This window comes from Notechis scutatus, chromosome 1, assembly GCF_049901735.1.
Source record: "Notechis scutatus isolate UNSWTSFEM ecotype Mainland chromosome 1, rNotScu1.2, whole genome shotgun sequence".
NCBI classification, from domain to species: Eukaryota; Metazoa; Chordata; class Lepidosauria; order Squamata; family Elapidae; genus Notechis; species Notechis scutatus.
Genome location: NC_142009.1, coordinates 218,604,063 through 218,617,924, shown reverse-complemented (window position 1 = coordinate 218,617,924; position 13,862 = coordinate 218,604,063). Strand labels below are relative to the sequence as shown.

General features: G+C 38.8%; 1 protein-coding gene across 1 annotated transcript in view; it reads left to right on the top strand.

Moving 5' to 3' along the window:
• The window catches only part of GLI2 (GLI family zinc finger 2), a 255,582-nt gene that overhangs the window by 169,723 nt on the left and 71,997 nt on the right, over positions 1-13,862 (top strand). The window contains exon 3 of the mRNA XM_026665471.2: positions 9,713-9,818. Coding sequence (XP_026521256.1) covers positions 9,713-9,818 — 106 coding nt within the window. The remainder of the gene's footprint in view (positions 1-9,712; positions 9,819-13,862) is intronic.

Here is a 13,862-nt window from a genome sequence, read left to right as displayed (position 1 = left end):
TTTGTCTTTGTATGTAAGTCAGTGATGCTGGGAAATAGCTTTGGAACATGAGGATTCTGTGGCTATTTGTAAGAATTGATATGATCTCCTGTTCTGTAAGAATCTCCAAGGCATTAGTGGATTAAGTTGTCCAGTAATAATGAATGTACTGTTTCACTGTGGGGATGGAATTCCCTCACCACACATTGTGATGAATACTTAAAAGCTGTGATAGATTGGATCAGGGATGAATTAAATAAGATTCTGTCAAACAAAGCAAACATGACAATGGTTGATGGCTCAGTTATCCAGAAGAAAACGCCCATTTTTATTCCCCATATAGATCAGGTTTGTAGCTGTCTTGAATCCTCGTCCAAGCATGTTCATAGATATATAGATATGTACTATGACCAAGAGATCTGTTTCTTTGTTGAGGGTAGTATAATAGCTAATGGACTTGCTGAGTGTCAGTTTAAGGCATGTTCTTTTTTAATGTCCTCTCTTGGGCACTGGGTAAAGATAAGAAAACTGTCAGGTGGTAACTAACTGTGCTTGTGTACATGCATGGTTAGTAAAGGGTTGTCTGTAGTATCTTGCTAGGTGGCAAGATAATGTTATCCTTGCCCTGTTTTTACATGAACTAGTTCTTCCTCTTTGGCAGGACTTTATTTATTTATTTCTTATACTTATATTTTTGAGGCTGCAAATTCCAAAAGGAGAGTGGTGTCTCACAATATTTAAAATACACATTGTTTTTAAAAAAATGGCAGACCAAAACAATATCAATAACATTCAAAACAATGTTTGACAGGGTCCTACAAACATCCTAACTCCAGGTCTGGCAGCAGAGCCAGGTCTTAAGGGACTTTTGGAACATTTGGAGAGTAAGTATAGAATAACTGTGGAGGATGTTGTTCCTGACAGTAAGGACTGTGTCAGAAAAGACATGGTTCCTTGGTCTTACAAGATGACAACTTTTAATTGAGGGGACCTAGAGTATGCTCTCTCTGCCTGAGAGGACGGAACAAGTAGAAACAACTGGGCGCAGTGGTCCCTTGGATAATCAGGCTTCATGCTACAAAGAGCTTTATAGCTAATGATCAACACCTTGAATTCCTCCTGGAAGCTGACAGGCAAGCAATGCTGCTCATGCACAGTGATGTCACATCAAAATAGCTGGGACAACATTATGGCCTATGCCGTTGCATTTTGGATCAGCTGTATCTTCTGACTGGTGTTCAAAAGCATCCTAAAGTAGAGGGCATCAAAGCAGTCCAATTGTGAGATGATTAGGGCAAGAGTGACCATCTGAAGACCTGTCCCCCAGTTGAGGAAAGGACACAACTGACATATCAGGTGAATCCGTGCAAAGACCCACCTGGTCTCAGTTGCCACCTGCAGTTTGATAGAAGAACCCCTTCTGAAGAAGAATTGACCAGAAAATAATTGTAGCCTCAATTTTGTTTAAACTTTCTCTTTTCCTATCAGCTGAATATCTGGTCCTACATGATACTGAAGATAAAAATAAATACATTTGGCATGTCTTGTTCCTTTATGAGTTTATGATCTTGAACAAAATATACACACACATTAAGATCAGAAATACAGGTAAAAAGACTGCAGTAAAACTCCAAGGCCCAAACTATGTTGATTGCCAAATTATTCCTATTGGAAAAGAGTGTATCTGGACTTCTCTTAGATTTGCAAATTCCAGAGCTTGGGATAAGTAGATGATTCAATGATTCTTGGATGGTTGGGAGAAATAGATGATTCTTGGATGCTAATTGGGTTAACTTCAACATATAAGAAAAGTCCTTGATGCTCTCTGGATCATCCCTGCTCATTTTATTCCTTGGGCCCGTCCTGATGGCAATATTCATAACTTAATATATTTTGTCAATTCTTTGTTTCTTCAGACTAGGATGAATCCTAAAATCTTTAGCTGTCTAGTGAACAAAAATGAGAAAGATCCCTTGAGTTCCCCCTGAAGTTACTACCAAGTTGCTGAGAAAAGAAGAAAAATATTAGAAAAGTCAGAATGAGACAAATGAAATTCACCACCCCTGTAATTAAAATGATTCAGAGTTTCATTGCAGGATTCTGTTAAGAGGCTCATCAAATTCCTAGTTGTGTACTAGATTGTCCTATGACAGCAAAAAAAAAAATTGCAACATGCCCAGTGTCAATACACAATGGAATAACTATTAACCCCCCCCCCCCAAAGAAGGGGAAAATACATTAATATCAATGCATTATGAATTTATAGACACATATATACAGTCTGGTTTCTGTCTACACATTAATCTGATATTACTCAAAGGGCTTGTGTAGTAGGAATCTTTTAAATAAAGATGCAGCCAAAATCTTCCCGAACCAAAAATGTAGCATGACCCTATTTGATATCAAATAAAAACAAAATCTCATTTACAGTCCGTTTTACAATAGCTAAACATTTTTATGCCAATCTTAATGCCAAACCAATTCCTGCTTATGGAGTTTTTAGCTTCAAGAGTTGGAAAAATATATACAAGAGTGCGGAACTAGTGCAGAATGTCCTCCTTTACCAGTTAAAAAACTGGTAGAGTTGAAAATGTACCTGTGTTGTAGCAAAACCAATAGGTGCTGCCCAGTGGTGGGACTCAAGTAATTTAACAACTGGTTCTCTGCCCTAATGATTTTTTCCAACAACCAGTTTGCGAAACTGCTCAGAAAGTTAACAACTGGTTCTTCCGAAGTGGTGCAAACTGGCTGAATCCCACCACTGGTGCTACCCCTTCCCAAAGGATAAATGATTATTCTCTCTTCAAAAGGAAGATTAGACTGAAAACATCTTACAAATCCATAAACTGTGCATGCCCAGTTTTCCTACCATGTCAGCTACAATTGCTGACTCCTAATGAAAACAATCCTGGACAAATTTATCTGTGTGTGCACACATTAGCAATTACACATTGCCGTACCGAACATCAGCACCTTGACTGGATGCCTCCATGAATTTGCAGAAATATTAAAGTGAGGTTTAGATTGTGTGCATGCAAGAGACATGATAGCAAGGCCAATAAACCTATAACATCAGTGAAGTATACAAACTAATCTACAGCACTATGTCCAACAACAAAGGCATAATAATAGGCACCGATCTGCAAAGCCATGTTGCTGAGAGTCTGACCAGTGTTAACTGCTGTATGTTGCTGACCATTAATAACATGTTTTCTTGTCTAGTACTACACAAATAGGATATGACACAGAAGTTTTCTCAAAGGCCTAAAGCTTTTTTTAGAAAGAGGTCAACTACAAGCAAATTTGAATTGTTTTCTTCCACATCCACAATATTGCACAAATAATTTCTAGACAATGAAGCCTAACATTGAAATGAATGGTTAGGAGTAAAATTGAGCAGCATATTCAATTCAACTGCAAAAAGTTAAGATGCTAATAAATGACAAGTTGTTTAAGGAGTTGCAGCCAGCTGCAAATGCTCTGTTTAACAGATTTAACAGATAATCAGAGTTGGAAGGGACCTTGCAGGAATCTGAAGCAGTGAACAGCACCTTCTAGTATCTAGTAGGTTTGTTTTTAGAAACACAGGTCAAATGCCCACTTTTAGCCTAGAAAAGAACAACATGAAGGACACTCTATTTCTCACAGCATTTAAAAAAAAAATTCTGCTTGATGCAGCGATGCACAACATGCAACATTCTGACTGCTGCTAGAGTTTCAATTTTTGCCCAGCCAATAGTGGGAGATGCTGGGCAATGGAGAAATGACATGTTATGTATTCGTGTGTCTAAGTATTTGCCTTTGCTTTTGATATGTTTTATGGGAAGTAGAACACTAGTTGAACCTTATTTTCTACTGGAAATGTATTTATTTTATTCCTCTGATATTCTGCCTTTCCTCCAGGAACCTCAAGAGGGTGGGATATTTACAAAGAAACACTACTGTAGCTGTTAAGACTGGGTGGTTCTCTGACTACCAACTTCTACAGATATTTACAAAACATGAGTGTGACTTTAATAGGTTCTCCTATGGCACCATAACAAAATGGAGACTTGTCTGTTGGTCAGAGAACTATGTAAATCAGGACACTGTGGTTTGTAACTGAGGGTGCAAAGTCAGGCTTTATCATTAGCATAGGGGTGTCAAATTTGTGGTGTCACATAATGTGATGCAGGCCGGGAGTTTGACAGCCCTGACTTAGCGTTAAGATATAGTTTCTATAAGAATTTAAAGAATAATGATTTAGTAATGAAACAACAAACAGCTTAAGAGTAGGACAAAGCCTGGTCAATGACTTGACATTTCATGATACTTGTTAATATATGGTCTATTGTGAAAAAAAATGAATATTAGAATTTTAAAAGAATAGTGTACTTCTACTCACGGTATTATGTAGAAATAAATATTGAATGTATGTGATGAAACATAAACTGCAGGAGATGGTAAAACTGAAAGAAAGGCAAAAAAAAAGAATTGGTGCTGAATGCATGTAGACAGAATACAAAGCAAGCGACCAGAATATAAGACATATATTTAGATTTTTTTTGTTCCTAAAAAGAAACTGAATGAAAATAACATCAGAAAATGTATCTACAAAGGAACAGTGAATGGACTGAGAGGAATGGGGAAAAAAGTTGTGATTGGAAGGGGTTGATGACATCCTTTAAAAAGAGGGGGGAAATTGAAAGAAGAAGAGGTAATATAGTTCATGAAATGTAAAATGGATGTAATGGAAGCAAAGATGGATTGTAAGAAACATATGGAATGGTCTAGAGAAGAATATTGGTGTAAATTAGTTTTAGATTATTTCTTATCTTTCCCTTTCTTTTAATCTTTATCACTGATGTCTTATCCTATGGAATTCATGTAGTTTTCCTTGAGAGCTACAAGTACATAACAGTTCCCATCCTAGATAGCAAAGTATCCTTGATGCACACATTTCACCATATATATTTATGATGCTGCTTGAATAATCTGCTATTTTCAAATGAGTTGAATCAGACGCCATCTAAAACAAACCCTCTCTCTCTCTTCTGAAAGGGAAACCCAACTTAATGCACTGTCAGTAAAGACCTGAGGTGTATTATCAGAGGAGAGAATAGAGAAGGGGTCAGAGAAGGTCTCAGACAAAGTGGGAGGGAGCTGGGTCACAGCCGCATGACAGAGCATATCGTCTTGGTCTGCCTGTGGGATTCTCCTCAGATGAAGTCACAATTACCACACTGAATATTAAATATGTTGGGAAAGCCATCTGTAGAACCCTCATCTGACTAAGAACGAAGACACAGGCAGGAAAGGCAACTAATTTACAGTTGCTCTGACTTAACCTGTGATCAAAACTCCATTAGGGGCTTACATTTAATAACATTTAAAGTAAAATTACTTATTTGAAGTAGTTTACAAAATATGACCAGTGAGTAATGTATGTACTTGACTCCAACAAAGATAATAATGTGGTTGCTAATTATACTTTGTCAGCATACTGAAAGCCAGAGGTAACTGTGCAGCTTAAGAGAGGGGGGGAGGGGAGAGAGAGAGAGAGAGAGAGAGAGAGAGAGAGAGAGAGAGAGAGAGGGAGAGACTCATTCTTAGATGCCAGAGGTTCTTTTTTTTAAAGAAAAATATTCCCCTCCATCATTCCACATTGTCTTTCTAGGAATAAAACAACAGTCCTCTGAAAATATGTATTCCACTATTCCATGCTCTTCTCAAGAACATAGATCATTCATGGCAAATTTTATTGGAGAAACTTCTATTGTTACTTAAGGAATGGTATATTGGCATTTCATTTACCTCCTGGTGCGTAATACTTAAGCTTCATATTTGGACAGAGCTAAGTCAAATAATGGCAATTAAAATTATTTTAGGCCTGTTCAATTAGACAAATGCTGGTGGCACAGTGGTTAAGTGCAGTATTGCAGGCAAACTCTGCCCACAGCCTGGAGGTCAATCCTGATGGGGTTCAAGGTTTTCTTCATTTCCATCTTTCTGAGGTCAGTAAAATGTGGACCCAAATTGTTGGGGGCAATATTGTAAACCACCCAGAAAGTGCTGTAAAGCACCATGGAGAGGTATATATAAATCTATGTGCTATTACCACTGCTAAATGCTGGATTTTCTCCCATTCCAGAGGGAGCTTAGAGTTTTTCCTGGATTATGAAATGGACTCGTGTCTGAGGTTTTGGTCTGGATTACTCCTATGCACCCTCTCTGTGCCAATCCTGGGTTCACGATGGTTTTCTGAATCTGAGAAAAAGCCTAAAAGATGAATCCAACCAGAGTAAGAGCCCATTTTCAGGTCTCATTGCAGTAGCAAGGTTGGTGAAACATTGCTATTTCTCCACTTTAGAGTATATTCTGATGGCCACCCTGTGACCCTGTTTAGAGTGATCCATAATGCTGTTTAAAATTACCTAGGGTGGCATTGGCCACAAGAGCACCTATAGCAGCGGTCACCAACCGGTGGACCATGAGAAAATTTTGGTGGGCCACAGAGAAATCTCACCCCCAGAGCACCCCCCCAAAGCAATTAATCCAGTCTGCGCAGAAACACAAGGCTGCTCAGCCCACATGGCCCGCGTGAACCCTCCCCACCCACTCACTCCTTACCCGGCAAATTTGTCTGCTAAATTGCTGTTTTTCCTTTTTCCAACCATCATCTGTTCTGCTGAGCCAGGAGATTTAAATTAGCTAGGAAGCAGGAAACGGTTGGATTTCTTGCTTTCTAGCTAGTCTTTAGATCTTCGGCTCAGCACAGCTGAACCTCCTTAGGACTGAAGGTGCTATTATTCAGTGCAGACTCACAGCAAGCAAATTTGAGAGACTGAGCTACCGAAGGCAGATAGATAGTTCACTGGATGATTCTGTGAGCAACTCAATCTGCCGCTTTGCCTGATTTTGGGTAAAGTTTTTTTAATAAAAATTCAATATTTACATACATGGTGTGTTGTGAGTTAATTTTGTGAGTTTGCTTGCAAGCAAATTTTTGTGACAGACTGAGCTAGCTAATGGCAGATAGATAGATTTCAATGAAATGATTCTGTGAGCAACTCAATCTGCCTGCCTGCTTTGCCTGATTTTGGGTAAAAGTTGCTCTTTTTTTATAAAAAAATCAATATTTATATAAATATTTATAATATTTACATGCAAGCCATGCCCAGCCAATCACATGACCACCAAGCCACACCCACAAATTAGGCCATGCCCATATAACCAGTTAGTGGTCCCTGGGATTTAAAATTTTGAGTTTGGTGTTCCCTGAAGTCCAAAAGGTTGGTGACTCCTGACCTATAGGGCCACAGTGAGAAATGTTCACACTATCTCACAGATAGTCACTTACATTCACTTGGAGAGAGACTCTGGCAGGCAGGTCCAAGTGAGTTGTCTGGGGCAATGTAGAGAGTAATTGAGATTACCTTGACAGAAAGAGATAGAAGATATGTTCTCAAGACAACCAGTAGATAAACTCCATAGGCACCCAAATGAGGTGCGGGGGCAGTTCAAAAGTATCTCAGATAAACAACCACCAAATTTACATGAAGATAAAAGAGAGAGGGGCAGAAGCAAATTCAGAGTTACAAGATACTTTTTAGCCAATCTTAATAAAAATAGTTTTAGGCACAGTAGAATAGAATAGAATTAGAATAGAATAGAATAGAATAGAATAGAATAGAATAGAATAGAATAGAATAGAATAGAATAGAATAGAATAGAATAGAATAGAATTCTTTATTGACCAAGTGTGATTGGACACACAAGGAATTTGTCTTGGTGCAAATGCTCTCAGTGTACATAAAAGAAAAGATACATTCGTCAAGAGTCAAGATAACACAATAAGAAAATAACAGAGATGGAAGGGACCTTGGAGGTCTTCTAGTCCAACCCCACTGCCCAAGCCCTATACCATTTCAGACAAATGTCTGTCCAATCTCTTCTTAAAAGATGAAGTCTTATGATGTTATCTGGACTAAGAGTCTATGAGCCCTGCTGAAATAGACAACATACTGTAAGTTTAGCCAATTGACTGCTACATCCAAGTCCTACCTCAGTTGCTAAGGTGGTCTGGGAGTTGACCCATGGGTAGCTCTAAGCAGAGATATCAGTCTGTTTGAGTCCTCCTGGTTTTGTGGTATAAAGCTGTTGAAATTGATCAGATAGCAGTTGCAGAGGGCCTTAGAGGAAGCAGACTTCTCTGGTCCACTTCTGTCAGGTTTAGGTCATGATATACAGTAGTACAAATATCTGGTCTTGCTTGACAGTAGTGTTGCTTGTCAATGACCTATGGCATATCTGGGATGATGGTGCTACATCCATCTTCATGTTCCTTGAGCTCTCAGCTATTTTTTAACCATCCTTCTGAATCAGCTTGGCTTGGAGTGGAGGACCCTATGCTACAATGATTCACCACCATCCTCAGTGGTTGGTTCCAAAGAGTGTTGACAAGGGGGGGGGGAGATTTTCACCCATGGTTTCTCACTTGTAGGATGCCCAGAGTTATTTATCAGGTTCAGGTTCAGTATCACCAACATGAGGATGATACCCAACTGTACAGTTTTAAGAGCTTGTAACCATCTCTAAATATGTCTGTCTTCCCTTTCACATTTACATCATGTAAAAAAAACAAAATCCATAAGCTTTGTCAGTCATTCCTTGTCAGCAAAAGTCTAGTAAGAGAAATCAGATTAAAAACTATTTTCCTCTTAGCCCTGATAGAATAAATTGACTTTATAAATCTTCCCTGAATTTTTAAGGGTCTCACATTTTAATGTTTGCTTTTATGTTTTTTTATCTGATCGTTCAGTACTGCCTCAAGTCGCCTTTGGTGAAATGGGTAATTATTTCAATTTGATTTGATTAATAAATTAATTTGATTAATAAAATGATTAAGCCCAATTGTGTAAATGAATAATATTTGAAAATATATAAAATTATATCTAATTGGGACATTACTCAATGGGTAGTTCAGTATGCAGACATGCAGTGTGAAGCTTGACCTACTGAAATTCTCATTTATTGGACAACTCTCATCTGCGCTCATGGCTGCACTTTGGGGAGCACTAAAAATATTGCAATAGCTCTTATAAATCAGAGTGTTTTCAGGCCACTTTCTTTGGATGCAAATTTATGAATGAAAACAATAAGGCCAATTCAGGCTGCTTTTTCAGAACTGGAGCAGCAGGTCATCTCTAGCCAGTGCTTTGATACACAGGCTTCACATTTCACTGCTTGTTTTTCCGCAGCTAGGTAAATATTTCCCCATATGTTTATGTGTGTATTTGTATGTGTGTGCATGGTGCGTGCGCACACAGAGTCACCTTTTAGGGAAAGGTGCTTCAGCAGCCATTCCTGGCAGTGGAAATGATGTGGCTTCTGCCAAGCTCTGTCAACTCTGATTTGTGTTAGTAGTCTAGCATTCCTTGGTGCTTCCTATCATCTCCCTGAGTTCAAAGAGCCCTTAGTTGCTTGTCTTTGTCAAAAACCCTGTAGGAGATCTTTTATGTCGAAGATGTAGGATTTCTCCCCATGACTTTGATTATTTATTCATTCTACTTCTCTGGTGTACTCTAGGGCTGCTATCACTAAGACCCCTTGTCTGCCTCGCAGTTGCTCTAAAATGCATGGAGCTTTACCGCCTTTGAAACTATGGGTTTAAAAAAATAAAATAAGATACGGTGAAGAAGCGTGCTCTCTTTTTTTTTAAGTTCTTTTTTTTTCTTTTTTTCCCCATCCACAGTTCCACAGCACATTTTTCCAGCCTTCCATTCTCCTTTGCCAATTGACATGCGTCACCAAGAAGGAAGATACCATTATGAACCTCACTCCCTTCATGCGATTCATGGGTAAGTCTTGCAAGTTCACTTTTATAGCATAGCCTTTCTTGCATTTTATGATGTAGAGAAGAAATACATCTGTTAAGGCTGCCTTTCCCTTTAGAAAGGCTAAAAGGGTTTCTCCAAAGCCTTTGGCTGAACTTCTGGAGCATATGGGAGCTATATTGTAAGATAACATCTCTGATGGGCAAATAAGGGGAAGGTTTGTGCTAGTGTTGCAACTAAGGCATTTTTATTCAGTGACCAACTCATTGTATTCTTGGCTTCTCCAAAACCTATTACTGTTTCCTCTCTCTCTATATTTCCTAACCTGAATGTCCCTGAGATTTGGAAAGATTACATTGTATAAATCAAAGTGATATGCATTTTATATATAAGCTGTCATTCCATTGTAAATAATTCCATGGCTGGTCATCTGTGTGACTGTTAGAAGGGAGACCACGTCATTGTGTCTGAGTGCATTGATTCATAATCCAGCATTCCATGGATATACAGTCTTCTTTTCAAAAAGCAAGTTTCTAGTCCTTTCTGTTGGAGATGTGAATATAAATAATATTGGGTTGACTCAGTGGCTGGGGCTAGCCTATTGTCACAGGAATGTCAGTTGTTTTTTTAATCTGCTTGTTCTTTCTACCCTGTTTCTCCAACAATACGGCCTCCCCCAATAGGAAGTCCCAGCATGTTTTATAGGCATGAAATGAAATTAAGCCCCTCCCCCCAAATTAAGGCCTATATTAAAACATGCGAAATGGGGGGGGGAAATGGCGGGGGGGGCTTGCCATTTGGAAGCACTTTTGTTGCACACCCGGATATGGTGCTGCCTGTGTTGACCCCGATACAAAGTGCCCCACCAACGCCGAGGTCAACATCCAAGCCGTCACCGCCCACCTGCCCGAAGATGCAAGTGGGGGGAATTAAGTCACCCCCGAAAAGACGGCCTAGCCATTTTTTCGGGGCTCAAAAAAAAAAAAGAGACCCGGCCTTATTATATGAGAAACACGGTAGTAATTAATATAAATTGAATATATTATACAAATACTCAAACCATTGCAAATAAACCCCTGTGCTGTAGTGGATTTAAGAATTCATTGACTGCATCAGTGCCATTCACAGCATTCAACAGCAAAACTTAAATCTGGAAGCAAGAGATTATTCCATGGAAATTGTGGGATAATAATCCAAAACATGGATTATTTGGTGCTATTTTGACTAGAAACAGTGTATTCTCTCTGCTAATACATTAACCTGCTGCAATTACACATTCCCACATTATAGTTCTGGAAAAATGAATTCTGTGGCTTGTAAGAATTGTGCACCAAAAGTACCTGTGCATGTTTAGTTTTCCCCTGAATTGTTGATGCTCTGGATATAGAAGTATTGATCATTTCAACATTATTTACATACTTCATTCTGTATTGCCAAGGCAAATAGAGTGATGTGGAACTGCACAGGCAATAAAGGCTCAGGCACCGGAAATATTTATCTTTCTTTCTTTGAGATTTTAGCCAATTTTGCTTTCAGGATTGCTTTTGAAACCATACAGTCTACCAAACTTAACAACAGCGACCAACAATTGAGGTTTTCAATTATCTGAGCATGTACCAACAGTAGTATCCTATTGTAGCTTCTTTTTCTGTATGGCATGATACACTTGCCATATAGTAGATGAACTTGTTTGCTCTTTTTACTCCAGTCACCCCTGGATTAGAGCCCACTGTTCATCAATATTGCAAAACCTTCTTCGGTATCTCAGAGGCACACCAACTTTTCCAATGAATTTGTATTTCTGAGTCTTTCTCACCAGCAAGTGATAGAGAAGGATTTGCTGTAAAGCAACACAAGACTTTGGAGAGAGAGAGAAAAGTCTCGAGAGAGAGGCATCAAGGGGCTCCTTAGCTGCTTCCAAATCTTGTAGCGAATCGGAGTTGTGTGGGGGGGGGGGAGAACCCTCTTTTCATCGCGGCATAATGAAGAGCTGCGCAGCTGAGGGGGTTTTCCTCCCCCTTTCTCTTCTGGAATGTTGTTTCCGGATATTCCCCCTTTTTTATTTTTGAGAAGAGGAACTGCTGTGAGGATGAAGGCAGTCTGAAGGCCCGACAGCTGGGCAATTTCATGCAGTGAAGAGCTGCGGAGGTCTTTGAAAAGGGTACTAACTGCTTCATTGTTGCACAGAAATACCAGGCACAGAGCCTGGGACAGAATGTGCCTCTCTGGCTGTTCAGAGTATCCCTCAGTGGGTTTATCACAGCCTAGCAAGCTTGTTGATTGCTGCAGTGAAAGTCCCATCGTTCTGAGGGAGATCATTAATAAACCTAAGCAGTACTATTGCATGTGAGAAAGAATGCTATAAACTTTTAGTTTTGTGAAGGAAACGAGGGTACCCAGGATTGGAGAATGTTTATTTCTTTACAAATAAAGCATCCAGCAATTTCTAATCTTGAGGCTTATTGAGATGTACTGTAACTTAGAGTGCTTCTAGATTAGAAACTGCTAGATGATTTATTTGTATGGAAGCAAACATTCAGCAATATTGGGTATCCCCTTCTCCATCAGAAAACCTCCATAGAGTTCATTCGGATTTCCCTGAGAATAGATTTGCCTTATTCTCTGAAAATTGTTCTGAATGCGAAGAGTGAGCAGAATGGAGCCATCCAGAGTATCCAGATGAATTCTGCAAATCCCATGCAAGTGAATAAAAACAAATCTGTTGTTTTCAAACCTCTAGAGAAAAATATATCATTAAGCAAAGAATTACAAATCAGAAATTTGTAAGAATCGCAAATATGTGCAACTTTCTGTCATTTTTAATGTTTTAATGTGCTTATTTTTATAGTTTCAATGTGTTTTTTTTGTATGCTGCTTTAACTTTTGATTGAGAGCTGCCCGGAATTAGTTATAAGATGGGCAGCTATATAAATGTTTTAAATAAATAAACTAACATTGTCGGTACTGATCTTAAACGGAAATAAATGCTAGGGATCTCTAATAGCATTGTTGTTGTTGTTGTTGTTCCTTCTTTACTACTCATTTATCCCAGAAATTCAGAGGATTCATTGATCAATTTTATTAGATGGGAATCTAGTTAATCCATGAACCACTGAGGCCAATTGTCCTTAAATACACCATAAATCAGCCAGTAGTCTATTACATATTATCTTATTAAGCAGAAACTCTCTTTAGAGATCTATTTAAGTTAGTGATATGTAATGCTACTAATTTCCAGCCTCTAAAGACTCAATGCCCCACAAGAGTAGTTGCACTCATTGCTAATAACTGGTTTGATTAAAAAGATGAAAGCATCAACATAGGCCAGCTGACCTAGCAGAATTCCTCTCCCCAATTGAAATGTGCATGTTTAACCAGATTTATTATTTAGACATGAAGTTGCAGCCAAATACAATAAAATATTGTTTTTAACTGTTTAAAAAAGTGACATCAACATTTTCAGTTTACTTTGGTACTGGAAGGCCCATAGCAAGAAGCTGTTAGAAATGAGAGGCCTTTTCTGTCTCCTTGGCAGAAAATGTAGTGTGGAAGTCAGAGAGCATGGCTTTCATTGATTCCAGACTGAAAACAACTTAAGAACAGGCTTGTATGTGTGCTAATAGAAAAACCTGGCCAAGAATGAGCCAAACGCACCCTGTAGATGCAAACTGATAGGACAACAGGTCAGGAATAGAAATATGAATGTGGAAGAATTCCATCGTGCTCTTCTGCTCCAGATGGATCCACAGTAAGATGAACACCAGCAAAATAAATCTGATTGGCCTTCTTCTCCTAAAAAAAATTAAGTGAGAGAGCCTTGGGCAGCTGGATTTGTTTCATTAAGCGAATTAGATGGCTGGGGCCTCTTTTGTCTTTTAAAAACTTGCATTTTCAGTAGGTTGATCAAGATATGAGAAGAGTAGCCTACATTTCTAACCTTGGTTTATTTCATAAATTTAACTTGTAACACTGTTGCCGGACTGAATATATATCATTTCAGTAGATACATCCTGACTACAAAAAGCTCTACAGAAGATACTATCGTTGGTTAATGGAAAATTAAGTCCT